Raw genomic sequence first — 14,052 nt, 5'->3', positions numbered from 1 at the left:
CATGAAGCCCTGGGTTCGATTCCTCAGCACCACATAAGAAAAAGCCAGAAGTGGCGCTGTGGCTCACATAGTAGAGTGCTAGCCTTGAGTAAAAGCAGCACAGGGACAGTGCCCAGGCCCTGAGTCCAAGCCCCAGGACTGGCAAAAAAAAAAAAAATGCAGGGGGAAAGGATTATATTATTTCTCCATCTATTTTCCATAGTTGGTGGAGTTTGTAGAAATCTTTTCAAGTTGATTGTTAAAGTTCTAATTCATTATTTTTAGTTATTACATAAAATATAATTATTTTATAATTTATTCAGTATGCCTATATTGATGGGTAATATCTTCTTTCTAATTTTCATTGTCACAGTTGCTGTGTGTGTGCAATAGCAAGTCCTGAAATTTTTATTTTCATGGCATAGATTCCCATTGGTTTAGGTTGGTGGTATATTTTACCTTTAAGTAGATGTTACCAGCTTGTTTAGACAATAATATTTTTCATTTATTTTCTTTTTCTCTTTCCTTCCTTCCTTCCTTCCTTCCTTCCTTCCTTCCTTCCTTCCTTCCTTCCTTCCTTCCTTCCTTCCTTCTTTTCTTCCTTCTCTCTCTCTCTCTCTCTCTCTCTCTCTCTCTCTCTTTTCTTTTTTTTCCCCCTCAGTCCTGGGGCTTGGACTCAGGGCCTGAGCACTGTCCCTGGCTTCTTTTTGCTCAAGGCTAGCACTCTACCACTTAAACCACAGTGCCACTTCCATCTTTTTCTGTGTATGTGGTGCTGAGATATTGAACCCAGGGCTTCATGTATGCAAGGCAAGCACTCTACCGCTAAGCCACATTCCCAGCCCAGTTGTCATTTCTTCTAATGCACTAAAATAATACTTTCACTTGTGCATTTTCCTATTGTGTCTTTCTTGTTGACTTGTGAATGCACTTCATATACTAGAGAATTGCCACTTGTCTTTATTAATATTTTAAGGTACCATTTGTTTATCGAGCTTAAATTCTATATTTCCTTTTATAACTGAATCAGGAGAGTGCACGTTATAGTCTAAATTTCATCCTAATGTATTGTTTACTTTGTGTGTACAGTGTAATGCAGTGTTTCATTTTTTAGGAGTGCTTCACTTATTAAGTATACTTATTTCCACCACAGAACTGAAATATTCCTTTTTCCATGCACTAAATGATCTCTCTTTTTCTTAATTTTCAACCGCCTATCATTTGTAGGCCTGTGTTAACTCAGCTAGCGTGCTGTGGCTCAACTACCTGACGGTTTCTTTTCTTCTCTCTCCTTGGGAAGCATGGCTTGACTGTAATTCACCTTGCAGCCTGGTCTGGAAGCTTCGAGATCATGCTCATGCTGGTTAAAGCAGGAGCAGACCAGAGAGCCAAGAACCAGGTAGGTATGTGGGTCCCACCTGGACAAGAGCTGCCAGCTCCCAGTGCAGGAGAGGGTGGTTATGTGTCCCGTGGATGAGCCTCCTCCTGTCCGGCTGTCTTCAGGATGGAATGAACGCCCTGCACTTCGCAGCTCTGAACAATAGCATGAGCGTCGTCGAGTACCTCATCCAAGACCTGCACCTGCAGGACCTGAACCTGCCGGACGAGGTGGGTCTGAATGGGAGCGGATCCCACATACACCCACAACTTCCGCTCTCCTCCTGCTCCTGGTGCCCTGTCAAAGCAGCAAGCCCAGCCAGCGCTGGCCCGCCCAGACCAGGGAGGGGGGGTTGTGGGGTGAACAGGAAGCCTAGAGGCAGCAGCAGTCCCTCTTCCAGGGCTATTCTCTCATGCCGGCCAGGGTGTGGGCAGCATCTTCCCCCATTAGTTTTCTGAGTCTCAATCTCTGTCTGTCTGTCTGTCTGTCTGTCTCTCTCTGTCTCTCTGTCTCTCTCTCTCTGTGTAGGAAATAGATAATAACAGCACCTATTTCTTCATTTATGAACGTGCTAGGTGCAGATGAAAGCCATTTCTACAGAGCAAGAGTCCTGGGCTTGGCCCATTCCAGTGCTCTACAAGGTGAATGAATGAAAGGCTTCATTATTCCTTGTAGTAATCCAGTAAAGTAGACAGTGCTTTGTCCATTTTTAGTAGAAGCTAAGTGCCTGGTCTATAGTCTAGACTAGAAAGTGACTCTGCCAGGATTTGAGGCCTACTTTGTCTAACACCAGTTATCAGGCTGTCCTGATGCTCTTCTCAGATGACGGTGGACATTGACCACATGTTGGGACTGTCTTTTCCCTGGAGAATTTCCCTTTGCCATTACCATGGAGTAGCATCCTTGGTGCAGTTGACATTGCAATTTCTCAGCAGCTGAATATACATTATGAATTGCTGTTATGCTTCCCTGTGTCACTACTCTGTGTGTGTGTGTGTGTGTGTGTGTGTGTGTGTGTGCGTGTGTGCTGGTCTGGGGAACTTGAATTCAGAGCGCTGATCCTGAGCTTTTGTGCTGGAGGCTAGCATTCTTCTACTCCAGGCACACCTACATTTCTAGCCTTTTGGTGGTTAATTGGAGACAGGACTCTCACAGACTTTCCTGCCTGAGTGGGTTTTGAACAGCAAATCGTCGGATCTCAGCCTCCTGAGTAGCTAGGATTACAGTTGTGAGCTACTGGTGTCCAGTGTGTGATACTACCTACATGTTTCTCCATAGACATTTCTCTCGAAATGTTCAGCACTATTCGCTTCGTTTCAACTCTTAAAGAGTTTGTACATTTTTCTTGACTTCCTTCTTAAAATCCTGAACAAAAACTGCTTTATTTTCAAATGAGGTCTCTATACTTCCTTCCTTTGCGAATGACCTGTTTACAGCTTGGAGGCAGGCAGGCCTGGCCTGTGTTCTGGACAGCACTACAACTGCTGCTGATAGTAGATGGAGATGTCTCTATCTCCACTAGGACAATAAGAAAATCCACTTCCTTTCTGGTAGCACCAAGGGATCATGGGGAAATTCTGTATATTTCTCTCCCCCTCCTTCATTTATCTTCTCTCCCCCACCCACGTGCTCACATGCACACACACCACACACAAATTTATTACTCTATCCAATGTCTTTTCTTTGATAAAAATGTTTGACATTTTCTTGATAGTATGCAAAGTGCCTATGCAAATGAGTTCTATGATGAACCCACGAACAGTGCCCTTCCATTGAGACCCAACCCCTCGATCCATCTTCCAGTGAGACTGGAGAGCCCTGGCTGCTGGCATGCGTAGTAACTGTGAAGCATTTACCCAAGAGCTGGGTTTTGGATGCTCATTGAATGGCTGTTTTTGAATTTTTTTTTTTAGCAGAATGTGATAACTTACTACATTTTATAAATAAACCTTGGGAGTATACCTAAAAAACAATCATACTTTGTAATAAACAATTTCAATCCCTCAGACTTTAGTTACATGCAATAGTTTAGGTTCAACAAGTTAAAATATACAAAGTTAAACACACTGTAAGTTGATAAAAGATAAAAGAACAAGAGTCCTGGAGGCTCTTTATGGTAGTGAATTAGGAAAGGTCTGGGATCCAGAGCCAGAAAGGCACTGTGGTCCCTCCCAGGCCTGAAACTTGGGGCTTCCATGCTCTTCCTGGCTGGAAAATCTGCCTCCCAAATCAAGGGAGGGAGTCCTGTGACACTGCTTTGGATAGAGTCCCACTTACACATAACTAACAGGGTTGAGTGGTGACAAAAAACTATATGTTAAGAAACCACATGTAGCTTGGAAAGTCCTGTTGTTACTTTGTAAACATGTAGTCCATAGGAGGCAAGATTTATATTTCATTTTACTGCCTTCCTCATCCTTCTCTGTGCTACCTTTGGCTATGTTTATAAGATATAGATTACTTTAAATATTTGTGCTCTGAGTAATTTGCCTTTTACTTTTTTTTTTCTTGATGATAGCAGTTTTAGAGGGCATCCAAAGTTCAAAGTCGTAGCTCTTTTCTTGGACAGTTGGGTGGTTCGCTGCAGTCTTTTTTTCCAGAACCTCCCATGTGGTAGGTCTTCCTTGGGAGTGGCTCCTTATCATTCAAAACTTTGTAGCAAACCGGAGGTAAAAGAGAAAGAATCTCTGCTCCATCTCGCTGTCTTTATCCCTGCTCATCCTCAACCTTAAGCAGGAGTTGAGTCATCATTGCCACAGATTAATGGAATTAAGAAGGTGGAACTTAACCCAGCTATGTGGTTCAGAGGTGGGGTTGGGGGGAAAAGATCCAGATAGATAAGGTCATTAGGGTGGAGCCCAGGATTGAGTTCTGGTGGCTTTCTAAACTGAGGGAGAGAGCCATACCTCTCTGTTCTATGACCCTTTGTTGCCTTGGGACTCTGTTAGCAAGATGACCTTTGACACATGAGGCCCCATAGATTTTGCACCGATACAACTATGAGTCAAAATAAAGTTATTTTCTCTGTATAGTAATGTACTTTTTTAATATGCCACTATAACAGTTAAAAATGAACTAGCATAGACTACAAACTAATATGTATTAGGATTCTTTCTGTTACAAGCACCAAACATCTATCTTAAGATACATTGAGGCATAAAGGTTATTTATTAACTACAGTGTTTGAGGGTACATCTTCTGGCTTTCAGGAATGGCTAGATCAAGTTCTTGTTCTTTCCACAAACTCTTAGCTGTTTGTGTATTGACATTACCCGTAGATAAACCGTTCTTATGGAGGGAAAGATGCCGGTTAGTAGTTTCCAGATGATATCCTTACAGATTTCAATTTATGGAGAAAAATCTCTTTTGTTCATAAATACATTTCCGGAGCAATTTCGTTTGGCTCTCTGAATCCTGGGCTCACTCAGTACTGAACCAATCACCTTGACTAACATGGGTTGTGGGGTTGCTTCATGTGACTGGAAGCAGGCAGGTCACTACGCCTGGCAAATAACAGCACTGAACGCATGCCATATCCACGTGCCGGTGTGGATACGTAGGTATTCTCCTAAGGAAAAGCAAGGTGCTGTTGCCACAAGAACAGTCCACATAAAGCCAAAAGCTCGCTCTAGAGCGCAAGATGGCTCTGTTATTTATGGTCTCTGTGAATAAAGAACTAAGAAAGCCCTTCCATCTGCCATGGGAGAATTTGAACTTTGGTTAACTTTCTTCTTCTGTGTCCTTGCAAACTTGGGAAAAGTAGACTATGAACTGAGGTACTAAGCAACATTGTTTCTGATAAAGGAGGCCTTCACTGGTGCATTGTGTTTTGGACTTGTGGGAGCTGTGGATGGAGGGTAATTGCTTATCCCAATCTGGAAAGAAGCCCTAGTGCACGCTGAAGTCACTTTCGTAATTCTGTGACACAGGCCAGTTGTCATAAAGAAGCCCTCCAGTTAGAGGTGACAGAGTGTGTCATGGTCCGTCTTGACCGTCATTCTGACTGGATGGAGAAACGCTGGGTGATTTGAAAGTGCACACTATGAGGGCATTTCTAGAGAAGTGTAGATTGTGAAGGCTAGAACATAAATCACTAATTGATAATCAGTGGTTGATAAGGGATTCCAAATCGGAGTAGAGTATGAGGAGGTGGTGAAACCGTGCAAGGTGCAGCCTGGTGGAGGAAGTACGTCTCTGGGTGTCCCTTGGAAGGGTATGTTTTGGCCCTGGCCCCTCCTTTACTCTCCCTTCCTTCCTGGTTGCTATTAGGTAAGTAGCTCTGCTTCACTGCGCTCTCCTCCACCATGTTTCTACCTCGCCACACCCCTAAAAACAATGGCACCAGCTGCCCATGAATCAGTGAGTTGAAATGAATCTCAGGTATTTGTCACAGCCATGGAAAAGTCTGACTAACACCGAAACCCAACGCAAACTATTTTAAGGGGGGAAAAGAAAAAGAATTTGTTGACTCATTGAATGCCATGAGTCACTATTCATACAAAGGCATGAGTGGGGGGCTGGGAATGTGGCCTAGTGGCAAGAGAGCTTGCCTCGTATAAATGAAGCCCTGGGTTCGATTCCCCAGCACCACATATAGAGAAAAGGCCAGAAGTGGCGCTGTGGCTCAAGTGACAGAGTGCTAGCCTTGAGCAAAAAGAAGCCAGGGACAGTGCTCAGGCCCTGAGTCCAAGGCCCAGGACTGGCAAAAAACAACAACAAAACAAAGGCATGAGTGGCCTTAAGCATATTTGAACCTATGATCTCAGAAGATGTGGTCAGAACTCTTTATCTCTTGACTTTTCAGTTCTGCTTTCCATTGTGCTAGCTCTGTTCTTGGGCAGAGCCTCCTGGTCAAGGAGCAAGGAGGACTGCTGGCAATGTAGCTCATGACTGTAGGGAAAAAAAAATTAGAATGAGCCAGAAAACAAAAGTCCCACAGTGACTGTGACTGGCCTGGTGGAGCATAGAACTATCCACGAATGAGAAGGCGGTGGAAGAGGCAGGAGTTTAGAATTCATGGCTACACAACATGGACCAGGTCCATCTGGAAAAACTATGGGCACAAATCAGGTAGTAGAGGCCTTTCTTCTCCAGGGAAAGCCTCAAAGACTACCTTCCATGTTTCTTGTTATTTTCTTCCCTATCCACAAACACACACTCATCCTGAGTCACGGGTCGCACACATCACCAGCACTCAGTTACTAAGTGCTCTGTAAGGACTTGCTCATGGGTCTCCCATCCCTGTGGAATCTGAGCTTCTTTAGGGGAGCAGTGTATTTTTCCTGGGGCTACCCCGTTTATCTCTATGTCTATGAGTGACGAAGAAGGATATTTTCACAAGTATATAGCCAATGTCTCTTGCTCCCCTTTTACTGATTTATTTACCCAGTGCATAAAGTATTGTCAACATTTACAAGTAGTTATATAATTCAGATACAATCATTTTCAGTCAGTCATTTCCAAATAGTCCCAAACTAGAGTTAGCCCTTCAATAGTTAGATGATTTGCACATGGAAAACTGTGACTCTGGCCGGTCTGTTTCTCTCCTTTTCCCTTTTGTAGTGATTTCATGAAAAGGAGGAAGAGGCAGGCAGGCCTTCCTACTTGGAAGGGCTGGAGATGAAGATCTTCATGGCAATGTTTCCAGGAACAGTGGTCTAAGAACAGTGAATTATGTGAACTTTGCAATTTGTTTCTCAAGTTTCTACCTATGCATTGGAGATAGAACCCACGTAGGACTGATTTTTGGTTTGGTTTGGTTTTACCGTTGACCATTTCAATATTTCCACTTTCCTTTTGCTCCTTTTACTGAGGACCTGTGAGTTAGAGGTGGTCACCCTCTGGAGAACGTGTTGTACACATTTATTTTGTCAGTAACAATTAGTGTGACCACAGGTGCCCAAGACAGGGGCCTGGCCCATAGCAGTTTCTCAGCAGATCTGAAGCAAAGAGCTATGGCATACGTGCAGAAGGCTCACACCATCACCACAACTGAAATGTCATCTCCTTCCAATGCCTGGCACCACCTTTTCTGAATAGTGCTTGTCTTGTCACCATAAAACGACCACGTAATGACATGGACTCGGGTGACAGCCCAGAATGGATCTCCGCTGAGGTCAGAGGAATTGTCCTGTCCTTCCCCTGAGAAGGACCTGAGCGGCTAGGACGGAAAGAGCATCTTGGGTGGCTATTACTTTCACCACTTCTGCCACCCTTGCCAGCGGACTGGCTTCTTTGCTGTCAGAGTGTGACCGGTGCTTGAGTTTGTGATTTGATTTTCAGAGAGGGAGAAAACCATTTCTTCTGGCAGCTGAGAAGGGTCACGTTGAAATGATTGAAAAGCTCATCTTCCTTAATCTACAAACTTCAGAAAAGGACAAGGTGAGTTGGACTTTGATTCCTTGCTGAGAACCCGAGAAATAGGAGGAACAGTTGGTGAGAGGGCAGTAACGGGTGTAGAGATCTGGTGGTAGCTTTAGTTTTTGTAGGGAAAGCAATAGCAAAGTTAATTGAAAGTAGTAAGGTTTAGCTTGGCATTGGTAGCTGATGCCCGTAATCCTAGCTACTTGGGGGTCTGAGATCGGAGGATCTTGGTTCAAAGCCAGCCTGGGCAAGGAAGTTTGTGTGACTCTCATCTCTAATTAAGCACCAAAAGAAGCTGGAAGTGGTTCTGTGGCTCAAGTGGTAGAGCACTATCCTTGAGCAAAGAAAGCTTGGGGACAGTGCCCAGGCCTTGAGTGTAAGCCTGAGAATCATACCCACACATAAAAAATAGTAAGGTTTACGAAAAGAAGGAAAACCATGCTCCGAAATAGGAGAATGGGCAGTCTCAAAGAGGAGATTGGCAACACACTCTTTTGTGCCCTGCTTTTATTGAGATTTAAGTATAAATTTTAGAGAACTTTTTATAAAAAATTTAAGAGTATATTGGATTTTTTAAAACCAATTATATCTTGCCAATTATATCTGTTGATATATTGCTAAAATTACCTTCCAGAACTATTTTACCAGTTTATTTTCACAAAAGGAAAGTGGGATTGCTTTTGTTGTCCTGCTTTTTGCAAATTGATAGCAAAGGTAAAGCTAAAGGTATGAGTGTGTGTGTGTGTGTGTGTGTGTGTGTGTGTGTGTGTGTAATGGTTTGAACTCAGAATCTTGCATTTGCTAGCAGGTACTCTACGATGTGTGCTATTCCCCTAGCCCTTTTGCTTTTGTTAATCTTTAAAACATAGTCTCACTTTTTGCCTGGGCTGGCCTACATTGCGATCTGCCTGTTTAGACTTCCCATGTAGCTGGGATGTCAGGCCCTTGACAGTGTGCCCATCTTTATATTGGTTGAGATAGAGTTTTGTGAGCTTTTTTTTTTTTTTTTTTTTTTGCCCAGACTGACCTTGAACTGTGTGGCTTTGACCTTGAATTGTTTTGCTTGATTGACTTTCCAATTGCAGCTCTCCAGGTAGCTAAGATTACAGGTATGAACCACTTCACCCAGCTACTGAGATTTTTTTCTTCCTACTAGGCCAACAGCTATGTCTTTTTCTTTAAAATGGATCAAAATTATCTAACGGTGAGGACAATGTGGCCCACAGTCTAGACTACAGCTTTAACCAGCGTAAAAGCTTGCTGAACCTCTGTCGAAGCCCTAATGTTGGAAGGAAATGTTCCTTCCAGCACCAGGGATTCTACATTGAGCGTGTCTCTGTAACAGGAGGGAAACACGGCCTTGCACCTGGCTGCACTCCACGGCCACAATCCAGCTGTGCAGGTGCTGCTAACTCAGTGGCAAGAAGTGAATGAAACCAATGCGGTAAGTGGAAGTGCTTGCTCTGCCGGGCATGGGACTTAACTGGGCGAGCAGAGGAATAGCTTTCAAGAAAGGAATGGGAAGTAAACAAAGATGTTAGCGTCACCAGGTGTAAACTGTGACACTAAAAGATTCCTACCTTTTCTTTCAAATAAACAATGTGTTACATTGGTTAATCCATTCACTTATTCACTGCAAGCTGTCTCCAAACAGAACAGACCAAAACAGTACACAAAACAACCCACAGAAAGTACGAGAATCACTGAGGGCAAATCTTGGGCATGCCTGGCCTTTACAAATCAATACAGGGATTGTCTAAATCCACTCTGACAGGCTGAACAAGACTCATTTGATCAGGCATTTCGTAAATCACAGGAACGCATTGCTCTCAGTTCTGACTGCTGGGAAGTCCAGGATGAAGGTGACACCTGCCTGTGGTGTCCTCACATGGCAAAAGTGTCTTACTGACCCACCCCATCTCATTCAGAACATGGTCATTCCCATTCATAAGGATGGGGCCCCCCTGATGGAGGCCCCACACTGAACATTACTGCACTGGGCCGGCTCTTTCAGCTTGGACTGCGAAGGAACAGAAACGTTCATAGCCTAGCAGACCAAGCTTTGTGGTCTCGGGATTGAACTGAAATCTTACTCTTGCTTTCTCTGCTCCATTTCCATCCCTTCCCATGGAGTGTATACATAGGGATTTCATCTACCTGTTAGCTTTTGGAGTCAAGCCACAACCTAAAGCTCATAGTGATGGTATTATGGGTTGGGATAAGGCCCTAATATCCACCAGCATGGAATTTCTGATGGAAGCTGATGCTAGATCAGTAAGATTTGTTCACATGATCATGTTCAAGAGCAGTGGTCTTCAAATATTCTTTTTTTTTTTTTTTGCCAGTCCTGGGCCTTGAACTCAGGGCCTGAGCACTGTCCCTGGCTTCTTTTTTGCTCAAGTCTAGCACTCTGTCACTTGAGCCACAGCACCACTTCTGGCCATTTTCTATATCTCTGGTGCTGGGGAATCGAACCCAGAGTTTCATGTATATGAGACAAGCACTCTTGCCACTATGCCATATTCCCAGCCCCTTCAAACATTCTTGGTAGTAAGCAATTTTTTTGTTGTTTTGTTTTGTCAGTCATGGGACTTGAACTCATCGCCTGAGTACTGTCCCTAAGCTTCTTTTGCTCATGGTTAGCACTCTACCACTTGAACCACAGCCCCATTTCTGCTTTTTTCTGTTTACATGGTTACTGAGGAATCAAACCTAGGGCTTCGTGCATGCTAGGCAAGCACTCTACCACTAAGCCATGTTCCCACCCTCTGGTTCCAAGTTCTTGTCTCCCTGTCAACATAACTCTCCATACTTAAATTAACTGAGTAAAATCTTATGGATATAAAAACAGTTTATAGCAGAATCATGTTCAGGAGGAAAAATGGTAGAAAGTGGGGTAGGGATTCTGCATTTTCTCCAGTTCTAGGGAAAAGGAGTTTGCATGAGGAAGAGCTAGTTATTGTGTGGGCACAGTTATTTCTATGTCCTCTCTGTTTTGGCCATATTAGACTAGTGTTTCTAGGCGTTTTTAGCAAACTAGAATGCCATTTTTATAAACTAGAGTTAACTTTGTGTGTGTGTGTCAATTGTGGGGCTTAAAGTATGGGGCCTGGGCACTGTCCCTGAGCTCTTCAGCTCAAGACTCGCGCTCGGGCTGGGAATGTGGCCTAGTGATAGAGTGCTTGCCTCCTATACATGAAGCCCTGGGTTCAATTCCCCAGCACCACATATATAGAAAAAGCCGGAAGTGGCGCTCTGGCTCAAGTGGTAGAGTGCTAGCCTTGAGCAAAAAGAAGCCAGGGACAGTGCTCAGGCCCTGAGTTCAAGGCCCAGGACTGGAAAAAACAACAACAACAACTCGTACTCTACCACTTGAGCCACAGTGTCACCTTTGGTTTTCTGGAGGTTAGTTGGAGACAAGTGTCTCATGGACTTTCCTGCCCAGGCTGGCCTCAGATCTCAGTTTCCTGAGTAGCTAGGATTACAGACATGAGACACTGGCACCCGGTCTAGAGATCACTTTTTTTTTTTTTTTTTTTTTTTTGGCCAGTCCTGGGCCTTGGACTCAGGGCCTGAGCACTGTCCCTGGCTTCTTCCCGCTCAAGGCTAGCACTCTGCCACTTGAGCCACAGCGCGGCTTCTGGCCGTTTTCTGTATATGTGGTGCTGGGGAATCGAACCTAGGGCCTCGTGTATCCGAGGCAGGCACTCTTGCCACTAGGCTATATCCCCAGCCCCTAGAGATCACTTTTTTAAAAAACAAAATTAAGGATATTTTTTCAGCTGACATGCAATATATTTGGTGCAAATGTACTTCTAATGTTTTATGTTTCATGCTGCATTATAATTCCTTATTTCCAGCTTTATCATTCTTCATAGTGTTTTACCTCCTTGTTGGCAGGATCTGTGTCCTATAGGAAACTATTTGTAAAACAGATATTTGCTCGAGAGTTTAATAAAGAGTAAAGATATGAATCTGGACAAAGAGCCTGAAAGCAAGCAGTATAATGGAGTAAAGTGCACATAGGCGCTGAAGCAAACAGCTGGACTTGTACAGGGCCTTGCCCTTCGTCAACCGAGGTTTAGTTTTCTTGTCTGTAAAGTGAGGATAACTTTAACTGTAATCTGTAGGGCTGTTGTATGATTATTGCCAAAGCATATACTCTGGGCACTGTAAGTTGGCACACGGATGCTCAATAACGCTATCCATGATTAAAAGTAATGCCCAAAAGTACAAAGAAAACACACCGTTTTTCAAAGCAACTTCATTTCATGCCAAGTGGCCATTCATTTGAACTTATTTTTTCCTTTTGTCAGAATGGAGAAACACCATTCTTTTTGGCTGTGGAAGGAGGTCATGAAGAATGCAGCAAAGTGCTCCTAGCAGCAGGAAGTGACGTGAACGTGACAAATAAAGTATGTGCTTCAGCCCGGGTTCACTCGCGTGGGGGGGAGGGGCCCTTGGGAGGCTCTTGGGGGATTCTGGTGCCCAATTGATCATTCACTGGGTTTTCTACAGAATGTATCTTTAAAATGTACCCTGCTTTGGGTAAGAGCTAATCATTACCTCTGACATTTTCCATTAACATCTTAAAAGCAATTTACTGAGGGGAGAAAAAAAAAAGCACAAGTACTTGTCACACAGACATTCTTACTCTGCTTTGTTTCTTCATAGCAATGACTACAAAAATTGCTTATACATGGTAGATATAATAGATACTTTTTTAAAAAAAAGTGTCCAAAAAGAAATGTGCTTATTACCTGATTTAGAAAATGGTAACCCCCCCTCTGGACATCACATTTATAATACCAATAAAAATGGCAATAAAATTGAAGTTTACCATGTGAAAACTCCAGTGGTGTACTCCTCTTAATACAGAATACTTTTGTGTTTTGTCATGGGGCTAAAATTTGGAAATGTTCAAGACTATAGCAGTATATTTTATTTTCGATCAGGAAACTGTAGCTTAGAAATATTAATGAACTCACCCAACATCGTCTAACTCGTTAGTGTCAGTACAAGGATCCAAACTCATGAGTGATTCTGGTGTCTGGATTTTAAGCATAGCCATGGCCCTGCTTTCAGGTGGCTTACCTTTTTATCTGTTTTATTTTTTCTAATTAATATGAAAGTGTGATGACAATAACTCATAATATCAAAATTTGAATATAACGAAGGGTATAGTGTTATTGCAACCCTCATCTCAATTTCCCTCATTGACACTAACATCAGTCATAGTTTATTTAGTGTTCCAGGAATTTCCATGTGTTTTCACAGAAACTGTGACTTGAGTGAACTTGCCCTCAGGTCCACACAGACCCCACATGAATGGTGCTATGCTGTATCACATATGCGGTACATGTCTTGTTTTTATTTTAATTGCTGATATTCTGGGGAACTTTATGTCAGTATGATGCATAAACACTTCTATTCCAAAAATATAAATTTAAGCATTAGAAGCAAGAATAAAGCCCCAAACAATACATATGTGTGTATGTATATATATACACATATATATATGTGTGTGTATGTATATATACATACACACATATGTATTTGTTCTGCTGGTGGGAATGGACAGCTGTACAACCCTTTGGAAAAGGATTTTATGCCTTTCTTTTCACTCATGATGTATGGTATATTATAATAAAGGGATGGTATGAAAGGAAAGAGAAGCTAGCTAGTGAACTAAGATAACATTACCATCAACAGCCAAAGAAATTACATACAACCTGTATGCACAATGAATGGCGAGAGAATGCCAGATAAACCTTTGGCATATCTATTGCTCAGAACATTATGTAGCCATTGAAATGAAAAACACTAAAAGGATATTGTAGCATAAAGATATTCATCACAGAACCCTCATTGAAAGGCTGTGGGCATGGCTCAAGGGGCAGAACAGCTGCCTAGTAAGCACAAGGCCTTGAGTTCAAAACCTCAGTTGGAAAAACAAAGCATGCCAAACTCATTGGTTGAAAAATAATAGTCTGGATGTTGATATAATGGTAGAGTTTATCTATACATGGCCGCGGATCTTGGGAGAGAATAGAAAACGATGACAGTAAATTGCTTCTCACTGAACTTGCAAGGTTATGGATGGAATGGACAAACACAAAGTGAAGAATTTGCAGAGCCACAGAAGACTCAGACTCCGCCATACTGCTTTTCAGCTGCTGCAGAGGTGGCCCCATCCCCGCTTCTAGCTAGTCCGTGGGAAGGCTTTCCTGGTTAGCTTGACTATGCGGTTTGCTCCCCGATTCTGTGCCTTCCCTCTCTCTGTACATGGTTATCTGGCTCTCATCACGATTGTGCTTATAGGAACATGGACA

The 14,052-nt window shown here is 43.0% G+C and overlaps 1 protein-coding gene across 1 annotated transcript in view; it reads left to right on the top strand.

The window, feature by feature from the left end:
• Positions 1 to 14,052, top strand: part of Ankdd1b (ankyrin repeat and death domain containing 1B) — a 52,135-nt gene that overhangs the window by 15,228 nt on the left and 22,855 nt on the right. Inside the window, exons 4-8 of the mRNA XM_048368261.1 lie at positions 1,280 to 1,378; positions 1,483 to 1,587; positions 7,640 to 7,738; positions 9,066 to 9,164; positions 12,037 to 12,135. Of these exons, the coding sequence (XP_048224218.1) occupies positions 1,280 to 1,378; positions 1,483 to 1,587; positions 7,640 to 7,738; positions 9,066 to 9,164; positions 12,037 to 12,135 (501 nt within the window). The remainder of the gene's footprint in view (positions 1 to 1,279; positions 1,379 to 1,482; positions 1,588 to 7,639; positions 7,739 to 9,065; positions 9,165 to 12,036; positions 12,136 to 14,052) is intronic.

The sequence above is a fragment of the Perognathus longimembris genome, chromosome 19 (assembly GCF_023159225.1).
Source record: "Perognathus longimembris pacificus isolate PPM17 chromosome 19, ASM2315922v1, whole genome shotgun sequence".
NCBI classification, from domain to species: Eukaryota; Metazoa; Chordata; class Mammalia; order Rodentia; family Heteromyidae; genus Perognathus; species Perognathus longimembris.
Note: the sequence above shows the minus strand (reverse complement) of the source record. Positions and strands in the feature narration are given on the sequence as shown.